This window comes from Polyodon spathula, chromosome 16 (assembly GCF_017654505.1).
Source record: "Polyodon spathula isolate WHYD16114869_AA chromosome 16, ASM1765450v1, whole genome shotgun sequence".
NCBI lineage: Eukaryota > Metazoa > Chordata > Actinopteri > Acipenseriformes > Polyodontidae > Polyodon > Polyodon spathula.
In genome coordinates, this window is record NC_054549.1 from 30,203,750 (window position 1) to 30,218,547 (window position 14,798).

The 14,798-nt window shown below is 38.0% G+C and overlaps 1 protein-coding gene across 1 annotated transcript; it reads right to left on the minus strand.

Annotated features, from left to right (window-relative positions):
- Nucleotides 1–1,474: 1,474 nt before the first annotated feature.
- LOC121329345 (U3 small nucleolar RNA-interacting protein 2-like) lies at nucleotides 1,475–14,608 on the minus strand. Its single transcript, XM_041274904.1, has 15 exons — nucleotides 14,374–14,608; nucleotides 11,856–11,944; nucleotides 11,091–11,203; nucleotides 10,865–10,932; nucleotides 10,586–10,627; nucleotides 9,781–9,907; nucleotides 9,497–9,621; nucleotides 9,023–9,115; nucleotides 8,481–8,581; nucleotides 8,070–8,204; nucleotides 6,000–6,062; nucleotides 5,537–5,682; nucleotides 5,133–5,212; nucleotides 4,903–4,976; nucleotides 1,475–2,408 (listed from the first exon to the last, which is right to left on the minus strand). Exons 1-15 carry the CDS (start codon nucleotides 14,452–14,454, stop codon nucleotides 2,309–2,311), a joined length of 1,437 nt encoding a protein of 478 aa, XP_041130838.1. The 5' UTR covers nucleotides 14,455–14,608; the 3' UTR covers nucleotides 1,475–2,308.
- Nucleotides 14,609–14,798: the final 190 nt, after the last annotated feature.

Here is a 14,798-nt window from a genome sequence, read left to right on the forward strand (position 1 = left end):
GGGGATTTGGTCAGAATGGTCTCCTCAATGCTGAGAAGTACAGGCAGATACTTATCCATCATGCAATACCATCAGGGAGGCATCTGACTGACCCCAAATTTATTCTGCAGCATGACAACGACCCCAAACATACAGCAAAAGTCATTAAAAACTATCTTCAGCGTAAACAAGGAGTCCTGAAGTGATGGTATGGCCCCCACAGAACCCTGATCTCAACATCATCGAGTCTGTCTGGGATTACATGAAGAGAGAGAAGCAACTAAGGCTGCCTAAATTCACAGAACTGTGGTTAGTTCTCCAAGATGTTTGGGCCAACCTACCTGCCAAGTTCCTTCAAAAAATGTGTGCAAGTGTACCTCGAAGAATTGATGCTGTTTTGAAGGCAAAGGGTGGTCACACCAAATATGGATTTGATGTAGATTTTTCTTCTGTTCACTCACTTTGCATTTTGTTAATTGATAAATATAAACTATTAACATGTCTATTTTTGAAAGCATTCTTACTTTACAGCATTTTTTCACACCTGCCTAAAACTTTTGCACAGTACTGTACGTGTACTACAGCAGACAGCATAAAGTTTGAGCCGCTAAAGTTTACACTCCACAGCCGGGTTCATTTAGTGAACAAGCAATGTCCAGGACGAGATTTCTTTGTTCAAGTTACTTGGTTTATTCAGGCAACCTGTAAATAATTCAAAACAAGGAACATACTGGTTGTACTTTTAACGGTGAGTGCAAATGTTACTCCATCCATTCACAGAAACAAGTCAACATAGATGTATTACATTGTACTGCAGTCCAGTTAAAAAAAATAAAATACTTCCAGTTTTCTCATTAGATTGCGTTGTTCTGCTTAGCATTTAATATGTCTTTATTTATCATAAATCTAAATTAGCTTTATAATTTCAATGTTACCAGCGTTTGGCTTCCCTTTCAGCACTTGCTATATCCATTTGTTTACGAATTTAAAGTTAGCCTGTGCCGTGCTCCCGGAAGCTGTTTCACAGCTGCCTAGCAACAGCGGCTGTGTGCAGCCATGCACGAGAACTCAAGTCGGAGGGGCTGTTAACATTTGCTGAAAACAAGGCAACAAAAATTTGCAACAATTTCAAACAGAATACATTTAAATGCAGAATTTTGTTGATACAAGCATTGCAGGATTAATTAGGGTCCTTACGTTTAATATGCCCATGTCAAACACGCAGGGTTGAACAATGGTCAAGCATCAGCATTTTAAGAGGCATTTGCTTCTACTAGTAGCTAATAAAAACATTTGAATATGTAATATACTATTTTTTTGTGTATTCTACTACACTGACCCATCCCTACTGAAAATATTAACCAGTATCATACAGTTGTAATGGTTTTAAGGCCAAAACGGTAAAAAAAAAAAAAAAAAAAAAAAAAAAAAAAAAAAAGCCTGGTTCATTATGGGTTAAAAAAAAACGACAGATTCTGTTGTGACAGCAATCAAGTTGATTTAACTGTTTATTGGAAGAATGATGACACAATAGTTCTTTACCAGCAAATGTTTAACCTTCAGGGAGAAAAAGTAATTGCCATTTATACCTTAGTGGAGCTGGACTAAGCCAAACTCCCTTCAAAAAGCTCTTAACCATAGCTAAAGGGTCAGAGCATACATAAATCACACCCCAAAAAAGCTACTGGTGTATCTGAAAGATGGACACAAGTCAGACCGACAATTGTGGGATTGAAACCCGCAACATGTTTTCACCAATGCGTTTATGTAACCACTCCGACATTAACAGTACAGACTTTACTACTGTGTATTGCACGCTAAGCCTTTTGAGAATACTCAAATAAAATGTTTCAGTTCTAGAAAAGGCTGCAGTGTTTGCCGAGAAGCTGTCGTGCAGGCACAGCTGACAATGCAGCATAACCTTTAGATACTTGGCTGAAGCTTCAATTCAAGGGAAGATGGCTTCAAAGGGCTATTGTAAAGCATCAAAGGCAGACCATGGTGAGAGAGGGAGCAGACAATTTTCAACTTGCCTGTATGAATCTGGAGGTTCATAGTAAATGGTATGCAGTTCATGAGAATTATTGTAGTTGTTTGAGATATTATTGAATTCAGCATATAACCTGTATATTTACTATTACCATTTTTTTTTTAATAAAAGGAGAGAAATATATATAAGCTTTCAGATATCACTGTCTTTTTAATAACTGAACACCACCACCACCCACTTTAAAATCTTATAAAATAAGAGACATTATGGTAGGGTGCATGTCTGTTGGTATGGACTATTTCTTTAATTTCAAACAGGTGAGGTATCCATCCAGCTAAATTATTTGCCACTTGTTAGGTCTTGTTCCGAGTTTTGTTTCTTTAGGGGAATGATATAAAGTCCATTCTTGGCTTCTTTTATTCTCCACCATCTGCCTAACCTGGAAATGAAAAAGGGGACAACATCAGTACACACTGAATAAGCTGGACTCTTATTAAGCTTGTGCCATAGGAGATATTTACGAGAGCATTAAATTGTTCCTGCTTTTCCCTCTGTGGCAAGTCAGCGTTTGGTAAAATAACTGGTTTAGTACACTAGCGAGGCTTGTGTTACAACAGCACCATCTAGCGGGTTAAGGTTTCTGTACATTAAACAACTTGCATTGTTTCATTTCACACAACAAATTCAAGGTGGCTTTAAAAGAGCACAATGTATTTATTTCTTCTTAGTTTTTTTTTTTTTGATTTTTCAGAACACAGGTCGTTAGACAACCAGGGCCAATCTTACTGTCTGATATCCAAAGCAGTTAGTCAGTCTAATTTGTCGAATGCAAACAACAATGTTTACGAGTTGAACCCACTGGCAGACTGTTAGGAAACTGCAAAGGGGTTGCTCATTTAGTTGACCGCGCTGTGGACTCCAGCAGGTTAAATACAATAACACTTTCAGTTGGTTGCAAGTTAAACATTTCACTGAACCAATGACCAGGAGGCTATTAGTGTGGTTCAAGCTCATTACATTTTTTAAATAAACTTATCATTTCGGTTCAACCGTGGTTCGCCTTTAATTGCAGCTGTTTGGAAGGCTTTGAAAAACTGCATTTCAGCTTACACCAGACAAATCAGTGAGAAAGTAACAGGAGGTCAACTACCAGGGAGGATGAGGGACTCAATCAACAGCCAGTAATACAAAATGCTGTAGCTCATTTCAGATGCCGTCTCAAAGCCAGACTTAACTAGATATTCAAATGTGCAGTCAGGTGACATAGCGATTCTATGCAATAAAAACACTACCTTTGAACAACAGCTGCTAACTGTGTTTGACTTACTGACCCCTGCTTAAGAAGATTCAGTGCTGTCTGTTAGTAAGCCATTTTTGTTTTAGTTCCATCAGTCAATACAACACACTGTCAAAACGCAAGTTAAGGCCCAACAAGGGAAAGCAGACTGTTCATGTAATCTCAATACCAGCCGTTTAGCTGGACACATATCATACCCCAGTTTACTATTAGTTTTATACAGGTTTTAACAATGAATGAGCTGCAACAGTTTATCCATAGATTAATTGACCAAATCACTGTCTACCTGACTGTACCCTCCTAGATACTAGTCAAAAACATAATTCTCCAAACAAATTAGTTTATTTATTTTTAAATATATCAGTATTTACAACTCAACCCAGTAGCATATCAAATTATTGACAGTTTGTTCTCCAGAGCTTAAAATTCCTTCACCTAGATCCCCCAAAAGTTCTATTGTAACCTGTGGGGCACCACCTATATCTCATATTTAACAAATAGAAAAACATTAACCACTTCTAAAAATAGTCATGGCATGGCATGGAACAGTTATCCAGAATGATCCAATTGTTTATGTGGAAGTATGGAAGCTTTTAGCTTTAATATGGTTTTTAGTGGTTTAACCACAGGCAACTTACACAACAAGCAATGTAAGCGCGAAGACATTCGCATGTTACGATATTTCTCTCTCTCAAATGCACACTTCATTAGGGATAGTGAATAATAAAACTGCAAAGTTCCTAAAACAAACAGAGTACACGATAACGACTTGTAGGTTTCACTTGGTGACGTTTTAGTAAAACACTAAATTTATGAATTTAACAAGAACATTTTTAGAACAATAAAAAACTGAGAGAACTGGGTATGAGAAGTTACTGTGATGAGGCCTTTTAAAAATATGTAGAGGCTTTATAAAAGTATAGCATACATAGGTAAATCTCTCACAATTACACAGTTGAACGAGGGGAAAGATTTAAGTAGTTCTATCAGAGTCCCACAAAGATCCAGATTTACCTTCACTTCCAAGCGCAATTTGAACCACTTATTGTGAAAGTAGAGTTCAGTAATATGGTCCCTTCATTTCAAACCAGATAGGTATGCAGAGTTACAAAGCTAAAAACGTAATTTGTTATTTAGTAACAGATGTTGCAAAGAAAGTTCAGTGATAAGCGTCAGGTGTTTGAAGTTAATGCAGATTCAATTTGGATTAAATCATCTTCTGAAGATCTTTCCATTTCAAAAGGCCTGTAGCTTATGTTAAGTTCCATACTGAAGATCTCTAATTTAATACAGCACGCATGATTTTCACAGTTACAAATTTAGTGTGTACATTAAAAGCATGATTCCCATGGGAGTTTCTCTATTTCTATACATTCTAAAACAATGTCCACTTTGTCTCAATGTTGGAGGGTCTACATGTGTGTAATAACTATGAAATGAAAGCCACACATTAGAACAACTTCTGAAAAATAAAAAAAAATGAACAGAATCAAATGTTAGACGGTCTGTACACCATTCAATGTCAACTACATGTGCCACATTCTATGACCCAATGTAACAAAAAATGAAGCCCTTAAAATGTTTTTCCCATGTAAATTTGAGTTATTTGAACAATTTGTAAAATTAAAATCTGTACCTGTGCTCTTGCCCGACCCCTGCTACAAGAAAATTTCCTGAGTTTGAGAATTTTAGGCTGTTCACAAAACCAGTCTGTAAGACAGAAAGCAAAAAGAAATTATAAGCCACCACAGACATGCCATAGGGTGGTGCAGTGTACAATACATAGAACCACAACATGGCAGAGTTAGTAGCATGAGACCACCTATTGTATATATCTTGTATGTATTGTGGATTAAAGGTCCTTACCAGGGGAATACTGAAGAGAGGTTGTAAATTGCGAAAACCTTCTCCACATTTCCATAGCTGAACCTTTGAATCGTTGGAACCTATGAAAAAAAATTATTTCAATGCATTATGCTGTGTGCTGGGTCCTACTGTAATGGAGCAGTTATGCTAATTCTGGGAAACTTCAAATGTATTTAAATGCAGCAGGGGATTCCCTCCCACTATTGTTTTGTAAATTAATGTGGGCTTGACAGAAAGGCTACCCTTTTACAAATGTCAAAAATGATTTTTAATACTGTTTGCAAGAACTAAAAAAAAAAAAACCCACAATATTTAATTGTGAATGTAATTATATTGCCCATGGCCAAGCAACACCGATATAAAGCCATCAACAAGAAGACAGACAGTCTCACAGCTTGACGCACCTGAAGCTACAGTATCACTATTCTGAAGTGCTGCCACTGAAGAGATCCAATATGGCTGCTCCAGGCCTCCATCCCCATGGCAACCGTGGGCCTGCTTCACTGTGACCAGAGGTTTCTTCTTGCCAACACTCCACACAGCAATGGACCTTGAAGGGGGTTGAACAATTATTTTAAAATGTCATTATCGATGCAGTAGAGAGTTATGTATATTACATATTCATGCAGTTGTTCTTTTAAGATGCATAATTTCTCAGAGTTGAGAATCTGAAAACTAGTATGAAGTCATGAGTGACCTTATTAGTAGTTCTGGAAGAAGCAAAAAGGAGAGTTGAGCCTCACCAGAGCCTGTAGCCTACTATTTTATTCCATCCTTGTTTTGACTAAATATTAAAAATCCCACAAAACATGACTGATGTGTGTCTATGCTTTAATCATATCAATGAATGAGTGTATCAATGCTTACCCATCGTCTGCTCCGGTTACCATATGTTCTTCATTTATTAATTGGATACAGTCAATAGATCCCCTATGAAGGAAATATGGTAGCGTGTTAGCAAGCATGAAATAATAGCATAAGATTAGGTAGAGCCGGGTCTCAAGAACACAAAATGCCAGGACATGCTGCATACATTATAATCCCACTTAAGTTACATCCATTATCCTGATGGTCAGGCAAATCCATTGGTAGAAAATGTAATCATACCATAAAAACACATGGAATGTGCCAAAGACCACTTGACAGATTGTAAACAGCTTTGTTCAGTGGTTTTGTAACACGCTTCCATGTAACAATTATCACGTTTGAAGTATTCTGATTCAGCCAATAAGACATTCAAGAGGACATTTTCATTCCAAATCAGAATCTGGCCACATAGTTTTGACCCACGCTCCTTGCCCATTCTAGGAATTGCTATAACAAAAGGGAAAAACAAACAAGAAAGCCTGGCTGCCCTGGAGCACACAGTGAGCAATGACCAGTTTGTTTTCAGCTCATCCCTCACACCTCTCCTGTAAACCAACACCTGCATTATGTGATATATTGCTCTGAGGGGAAGTCATTAATCCGAGAGCAGCCAGACTGGCAGCTGGAGGCAGGAGAGAGACTCAGAACTGACAGGCTGAGCAGCAGGAGCACCTTTCCAACAATCAGAGGTGAGAACACTTATTATCTTCCTGTTTATTTTGAATTACTTACTTTGAATCTTGACAAAATAAAATGCATTTGATTCTCACACTTACAAAAAGTTGGTTAAGGATTTGAATATGCTTTGTACTAAAAGCATTGCAGTTTCAAAAAGCACAGAGCAAACACTTTAAGGGATTCAACACCACTGATGTAGAAAAAACGAATGTTTTTATTTTACAGCTGCAAAGCCTAAATTACACTATTAGATGGGGTCCCACCAATATAGTGGAACGTCGCATACTTGACCATCACATAACCGCCCTGATCAATTAACCACCTTGCTAAATAAATAAATAAATATTAAAAAGCAGGCTATGAGAGTAATGGCATTGGCAGCAAATGCAGCTACCGCAATGGAAACAGAAAGAAAGCGTTATAGCAATCAGCCTTTTGGTGCATTCCCCTTTAAGAGAGGCCAGCTGTGTGTGTGTGTGTGTCAGTCAGCTGCGTGTAGCAGTGACATTTCAATACGCCGGTCGAGAAAGCTTTTTTTCATGCAATGTGTTTATATGATAGAGTAGCTTTTAAATGCATTTGAATTAAACAAAGCAAACTTCATAAAAAACAATGCTTACTGGCTGTTTGTTTAAAATAGCCAAAGCAATATTCAAACCAAGCTGCTTATCGGTTGTTGGCAATATTAAGAAAGAACGCAAAGTACAGTGACAGACATTAGAAAAGAGAACCAGGGAGGCAGGGACTTCTAGAGTTAAGAAAGAAGCCATCAGTTGCAGGTTACTGTACATTTACCATGTGTTTTGTGTATTTTTTTTATTTTTTTAAAAAACGCTTTGTGTGGAGATGATGGCTTATAGCAAACCGCATAGCAACACTATTTGTAGCCTAATTAATCTTGTTTATGTTTGCTTACTTTTAAAGAAAAAAAAAAATTGCTGTGTTTAAAGCAGTTTGCATGTTGTTTTTGTTCACTAACCTATTTATGGATGTGTGCATGCTTTTTCTATAGATGTGTTCGCAAATCAGATTTTTTTTCACATATCTGCCTCTACCCCAGTGCATAGGGGTCAGATGTGTGACCTTGTACTGTATCTGCAACTATTCTAAAATACAAACTTAAAATAAAACTGGTTTTCACAAAAATAAAAGCAGCTCCAATGTTAATTAATGGATAGTTGCAGTCAACTAAACAAATTACAGCAATATAAAATCGGGGCATATTTACTCATATGCTAACATCATTCAGCAGCACCTTTTAATTTCTTCACATGGGGGAAGAGCAGAGTTTCTAACAGGTACTGTACAGGTTCAGTCTGTAGTTCAAGATGCCCTAGTACAATATGTGTTTAAACAGGATACGATTATTAGAAGAAACAGAAGCATACTCACTCGTGGCCATTAAAAACTAGTTGGGACTCCTCTGCAATCTTCCAGACCCTGACGGTCCGATCGCGACCCCCCGTCGTCACACAGCGCTCTCTGCTCAGACTGTCCAGACCCGTGATCACGTCTTGGTGGCCAAATCTACAGGGACAAAGTTGTTCAAATAAACTCCAGAACTGGGCATAGATGATTTTTTTGCCTGCAGTAACAGCAATGCATCAGATACCTAAGGTTTTCAAATGCCTAAATGCTCATGAGGATATGTTTAAAAGCAAACTGCTTTGGATTTCACAAATAAGCAAACAAAATTAAATAAAAATCTCCAAGGATATGTACACCACCTAAACCATATTAAAAATGCATCTAAAAACTTCACACCACGGATGTATTCACTTCATTGGATTCTTAGCTACTCACAGTGTTTCCACGTAGGCATTTTCGTCCACATTCCACACTTTGATAGAGCGGTCATGTGAGGCACTGTATAACTGGTGCGTACCTTTCCTGAACGATAGGCCCTAGGTAACAAACATGTAGGAATGAGTCAGATTATTAACTTGATATGACTAGTCTGATTGGTGCAATATGTACTGATTATAAGGACTTCAGCAGGACAGTTAAAATTTGAATTACTGTCACGTTACAAAGTCTTTACACCTCCCTTATAAAAGTGTACCCTAGTTAAGTGTAATTAAGCCTAGTGAAAGCATGATAAATCACAGGTAAGCATTGCAAAGAAGGGCAAAATAAGGTAAAGCATAATAAACATGAGAAATTACATAGTATAACCATGGGACAAGCATGGAAAAACTGCAAAAATACTGGGCAAAAATAAAAATAAAAGGGCTAGTAAGGATCACATTGAATTCCAAAGACTGAATGGCAAATGCTAATAATGAGCATAAAAAATATATATTGGGATTGAAGAGCAAGCGTAGAAAGAGAAAGGGAAGCCTCACCGACACTGCGTCTCTGTGGCCTGTGAACGTGTACAGATGTTTACAAGGTGCTGCTTCCCAGATCATTATTAACTTGTTTCTGTCACCTGTAGCCTAAAGAGAGAGGTAGAAAACTTTTTTTTTTTTTTTTAAATATATATACAGAAGTCCCATAGCACCAAAACTCATATTTCAAATTGGATATACTTTAAAATGCTATAACTCTTGGGTTTTCTCCAAGTCCTCAATACTGCATATTAGCTGGGAGAGCTAATTAAAAGGCATAGCAGCCAGAACGGGTTCAATTCCAAGTTGTTCTTGATCTTGGGACACACCTCCACAACACACAGGCTGCTTAAACCAAATGTTGGGGATTCAGAGCAGAAGACTATTTGCAAACAAGGAGGCGGCCATTTGGGCCAACAACGCTCGTCCGGTTGATTGATCTCAAAAGCTTAACTATCACAAGGTAAAAAGCAATGTAGCTTCCCGCACCAGGTATTTGCCATCAGAGGATATTGCCATACAGAGGATGTGTGCCGTGTGCCCAACATGTCTGTCCTCTGTCCCCTTCCTCCCTCCAGGAATTGTGTGAAGCTTCTTTCCACTCTCCACCTCCCCTGTAGGCATTAAAAACAATCCATTTAAACTGAACTAGTGGTTGATAAACAGACTACACACAAGACCATTTGCCATTACAGTGAACTGTGTACAGGATACCAATATACAATTTACCACAATCGCATACACAAACAGATTAGCAAAACCTAAGCACTTACATTTAATAATTGAGCAATCTTTAGCAGCTGAAAAAACTTGCTTATCGTCAGGGGAGATGACAAGACAGGTAATAGGCAGCTGGTGGCCCCTCAGCAAACGGATATCGGCAATATCAGGAGGCTGATACTGAGGAGAAAAGTTAAAACTATTAGATATCAGGCTATTTGACCACTTATGATCAATGCATATACCGTAGCAAATTGCAGTCACATTTTTAAACAGAAACCCTCAAAAGAGCAGGGAAAAAAAAAAAAAAAAAAAAAAAAAAAAAAAGAATCCCACTGTGTGAAGATGTGGGAGCTCAGGTGGTGTATCGAGACAGCTAAAACCCGAATCTCGCTACAATCTATCGAACACAGTAGCACCATTTCTTAAGTACTTTTTATTAAATGGAATGGCACGCCTTCATATCTATTTGTAGTGTTTTATTTATGTATGTTTTAGTAATTCTGGGGATTCTTATAAATGCTTTGCAGCAATCTGAAGTGGAGTACCCTTTTTAAAAAATTAGATTTGTCACTCAGTTGGACATCTCTATTTCAACAATTAATAAAATCACTTTTTAAGAGATTCCATGGAATAGTTTCAACTATTTCAGGGAGCCTCATAATTGTAATCCTGGAACAGCAGAGCATATACAGCTTTAAAAAGATGTGAAGCCCGATACATTAGATTTTAGGTTTACTCCCAGCTGCTGTTTTTGTGACCTACTGCCTATTAATCTGTTCAATCATTTGATTATAATTTGCCATAAGGGATGGGGTTTACATAACACCCAATTATTTTGAAAAAAAGTGTACTTACGTCTTTGGCAACAAATCGCTGGAGTTTTCCTCTCTGTTCCAGCTAAACAAAGAACAAGACAGCAATCAATGCATGGTCTATTCACCAGGCAGTCTTTATCTTACATTTTCAATGTCAGTGCTATTTTTTTCTCTGAAGTCAATGTCATTGCTAATTATTAGTAAGTTATACTTTTTATATATAAATAAAAGACTGTAAAACAGTTGATAAAAAGATAACCTGGTCAAAAATAAAATTTTACATCAACTATAAAGCCACCTAAAACTCATGTGTACTTACAACGTCTTCCTGGAGTCTGCCGGCAATTAGATCTTTTTCAAAGTCTTCCTCTTCTGCCTTTTCCTCTTCTGAAATGCGCACAAATGCATTTCAGTACATTAGGAAATTTTACAAGTAGGTATTCTTTGGGCTCTTTAAACCACATAACAAGCAACCAATATCTTGACAATGTGCTCAAGTATTTGTATAGAAAAAACAATCGTCCAGCCCTACATATCTCCCTTACCCTCTTCTCTCAGCTGTTCAAGGTAGAGTTTAGCTAACCGCAATTTCTTTTCTTGGGCAGTCTCCTCAATCTCTTCATCTTCTTGGAAAGTCACTTTCTTTTCCACTGCAGGGCTAAGAAACACAGCACATTAGAAACTACAAATACATTTATTTTAATTAAACCCATGCATTAAATAAAAATAAAAAGTTTAAAACTGGGTTAAAATCACAAGATATTTTCTTCTAAACGCAATTATTAAAAACATCAAATCAGTTCCTAGGAGAACATATATCCACCAGTTGAAAAGGGTGCCGTAACAATTTCTAATATGCAGGCTAAGAGTCAATTGCAAATTCATTTTCTTCCAGATTGACGTGTAAAATATATGTGGCTAGAAGTGGGATGCACTGGTGTTACGGATTCTGGCTCCTGCAGGTAAGTTGAAGTTAAAAGCTCCACAGCTGCTTATGCAAAACAGAACGGTCAGTAGTCCTGGCCCAGCCTCCTTCCTGTCTGTTACATACACACAGCTTTGAAAGCTTCTTTGCAAATAAAGCTACTGGACTGAACAACTATAGTTTCCCCAGACTTACCTCAGGAATCAAATTCTACAGGGTGCACCCTACAGATTCCAGGTTCAATATAACTAGTCTACTGTACACCTCTACTGACACCATGCACATTAGAATTTGAGAGATTTTTTCACACCCAAACAATACAAGGAGCACCAGGGGCATTTACTAGGCAGCCTCCTTCAATCAGCCATATTAATGCTTCTCATACCTTTCAGGTTCAGAGTCACTGGAGATCTCTTCATTATGTCTGGCAGTCATTTTCTTGGTGCGTCCTTTTCCTTCTCCATTTGCAGAAGCCTTAAAATGAGGCCAATGAGAACAATAATAAATAGGAGTTCCGCCACATTCACTCTTCACAGTACTTTAAAAAAGACATGACATGTCCAATATTCAATGGTGGAATAGTGTATAACAAACCATTATTTCTACACTTAATATTTAAGCTGCATCTTGCCATACCAAAAAAGCAACCTATTTTATGAAACAGTCTAATGGTTTCAAGTTAGTTGCTGAACTGTGTTATTTACACCCACATTTGGTACTCAATGGCAACATAACACCAGTTCTAATTACATTAAAGTTCCTCTGCTTTAGAACTGTTTTCACTATTCCCCTTCCTTTTTATCATGTTTATAACATCACAGCATCTTAACACTATATAGTTCTACATTTGTGTCCCCCATGCTTATTTGCTTAACAGAATGAGCCTATTGCAATTTGCACTTCACTTAACACATGATGTGTCATCCTGCTTTACTGAAACAGTGGGATAGGTTAATGACAGGAGTTCAATGTTTCCTTTATTGTCCATATACAGTACCATGAAAAAGTATTTGCCCCGTCTGATTTTCTGCATTTTTGCACATTTTTCACATTGAATTTGGTCAGATCTTTTAGTGGGTTGTAGTAGTATGTAGAGAAAAAAAATGATACCAAAGTTTAGTGCTTCTTTCATTTGTTTGGTTTGCAAGGTAATCAAACATGCAATCTTCAGGTGTGAAAAAGTTACTGCAGCTCCCCCCCCCCAGTTAACTCAACCTAATTAAAGGGATAATTAGGGTCAGCTGTTTGAATACTATGGTTAACAATCTGACTAACTTTGGCCCTTACCATCAGAGTGAAGTTGTCAGCACACAGGTTCTAAAGGCACATCATGCCACGATCAAAAATAATTCCTGAAAACCTACGGAAAAAAGCTGTTGATGCTCATCAGTCTGGAAAGGGTTGCAAAGCCATTTCTAAGGCTCTGGGGCTCCACCAAACCAGAGTCAGAGCCATACTATCCAAACCTAGAAAGTTTGGGACAATAGTGAATCTTCCCAGTGGCCGCCCTGCCAAAATCTCTCCAAGAGCAAGGTGTAAAATCGTCCAGAAAGTCACAAAGAACCCTAGAACATCTAGGGATCTGCAGGCCTCTCTTGCCTCAGCTAAGGTCAGTGTTCATGACTCCACCATCAGAAAGACAACGTGCAAAAATGGGATTCATGTCAGAGTAGCAAGGCAGAAACCACTGCTCACTTAGAACAACATGAATGCTTGTCTCAAGTTTCCCAAAAAGCACCTGGATGATCCTCGAGTTCTGGAACAATGTTCTATGGACAGAGGAGCCAAAAATTTAACTTTTTGGCTAACATGGGCCCTGTTATGTCTGGCCAAAACCAAACATTGCATTCCACAGCAAGAACCTCATACCAATGGTCAAGCATGGTGGTGGTAGTGTGATGATTTGGGGATGCTTTTCTGCATCAGGACCTAGATGACTTGCCATCAATGAAGGAACCATGAATTCTGCTCTATCAGAATTCTACAGGAGAATGTCAGGCCATCTGTCCGTGAGCAAGACAAAAGAATCGAAACACATAAGCAAGTCTATATCAGAATGGTTGAAGAACAAGAAATTAAAAGTTTTGGAATGGCCTAGTCAAAGTACAGACCTAAACCCCACTGAGATGTTATGGCAGGACCTGCAACAAGCATTTTATGCTCAAACCCACAAATGTCACCAAGTTGAAGCAATTCTGCATGAAGGAGTGGACCAGAATTCCTCCATGGCGCTGAGAGAGACTGGTCAATAACTACTGGGAGCGTTTGGTTGCAGTTATTGCTGCTAAAGGTGGCGTAACCAGTTACTGAGTCTAAGGTGGCGATTACTTTTTCACACGGGGGCACTGGGTGTTGCATAACTTTCTTTAATAAATACATTTAAACAAGTATCAATTATTTAGTATTGTGTTATTTGTTCAATCACGGTCCCTTTTATCTAACATTAGATTGCGGTTAAAGATCTGATAACATTCAGTGTCATATGTAAAAATGTGGAAAATCAGACAGGGGGCAAAGGCTTTTTCACGGTACTGTACGTTAAGGACATCGACCAATACGCTACTCCCCCAGGACCAATGCAACAGACACAAACCTTAGCTTCAGAGCACCCGTGAAAACTGAACATTTTGAAACATCAAAAGTGGAAAATTTGGGAAATCAACGCGAGAGACAACGTGATTACACTGTATGAATTATCTGGATACTTTTAAACAATATCGATACCTTAGGTTTTCATTTTGTAGCTTACACATGTTGGTTCTTGGGAGCTAAATGCATGCAGTGAAGATACTTTGTATTTAGTAGCAGAGTGTACACAGTTACACATATAAGTGACTTATCACACAATTCTAGGTGTATACTATTGAAATACAAAGGCATCTACAGGGTAGCAAATGACTTACCTTCCGTTTTGTTCCTGCACCACTTTCTGCTTTTTTGTCAGGTTTGGTATTTCCTTTCTTCTTGATAAATAAAGAAGACATGGTGTTTTATTTCACCGTTCTTATTTATATAAACTTAAATCGTTCCTTTAAATTATTTACATATAAATATATATATCCACAATCTTTACTTTGCTACTGCAAACTTAACAACACCAGAACCACATGGTTACATCCACGTGCACTCAAACCAAAGATTCTCCAACCACACCCCATATTATATTACCGCGCCCACTGTGAAGATAGATGTACTGGTTGGACAATAGTGTATTTTAACACCGCCCATATTGTTATAACACTGACCTAGTATTTTGGAGCTCCACCTGCTGTGAAATAATCTAATTCTGATTGGACAATTTGTGACCCCCCCCCCCCCCCCCCCTATC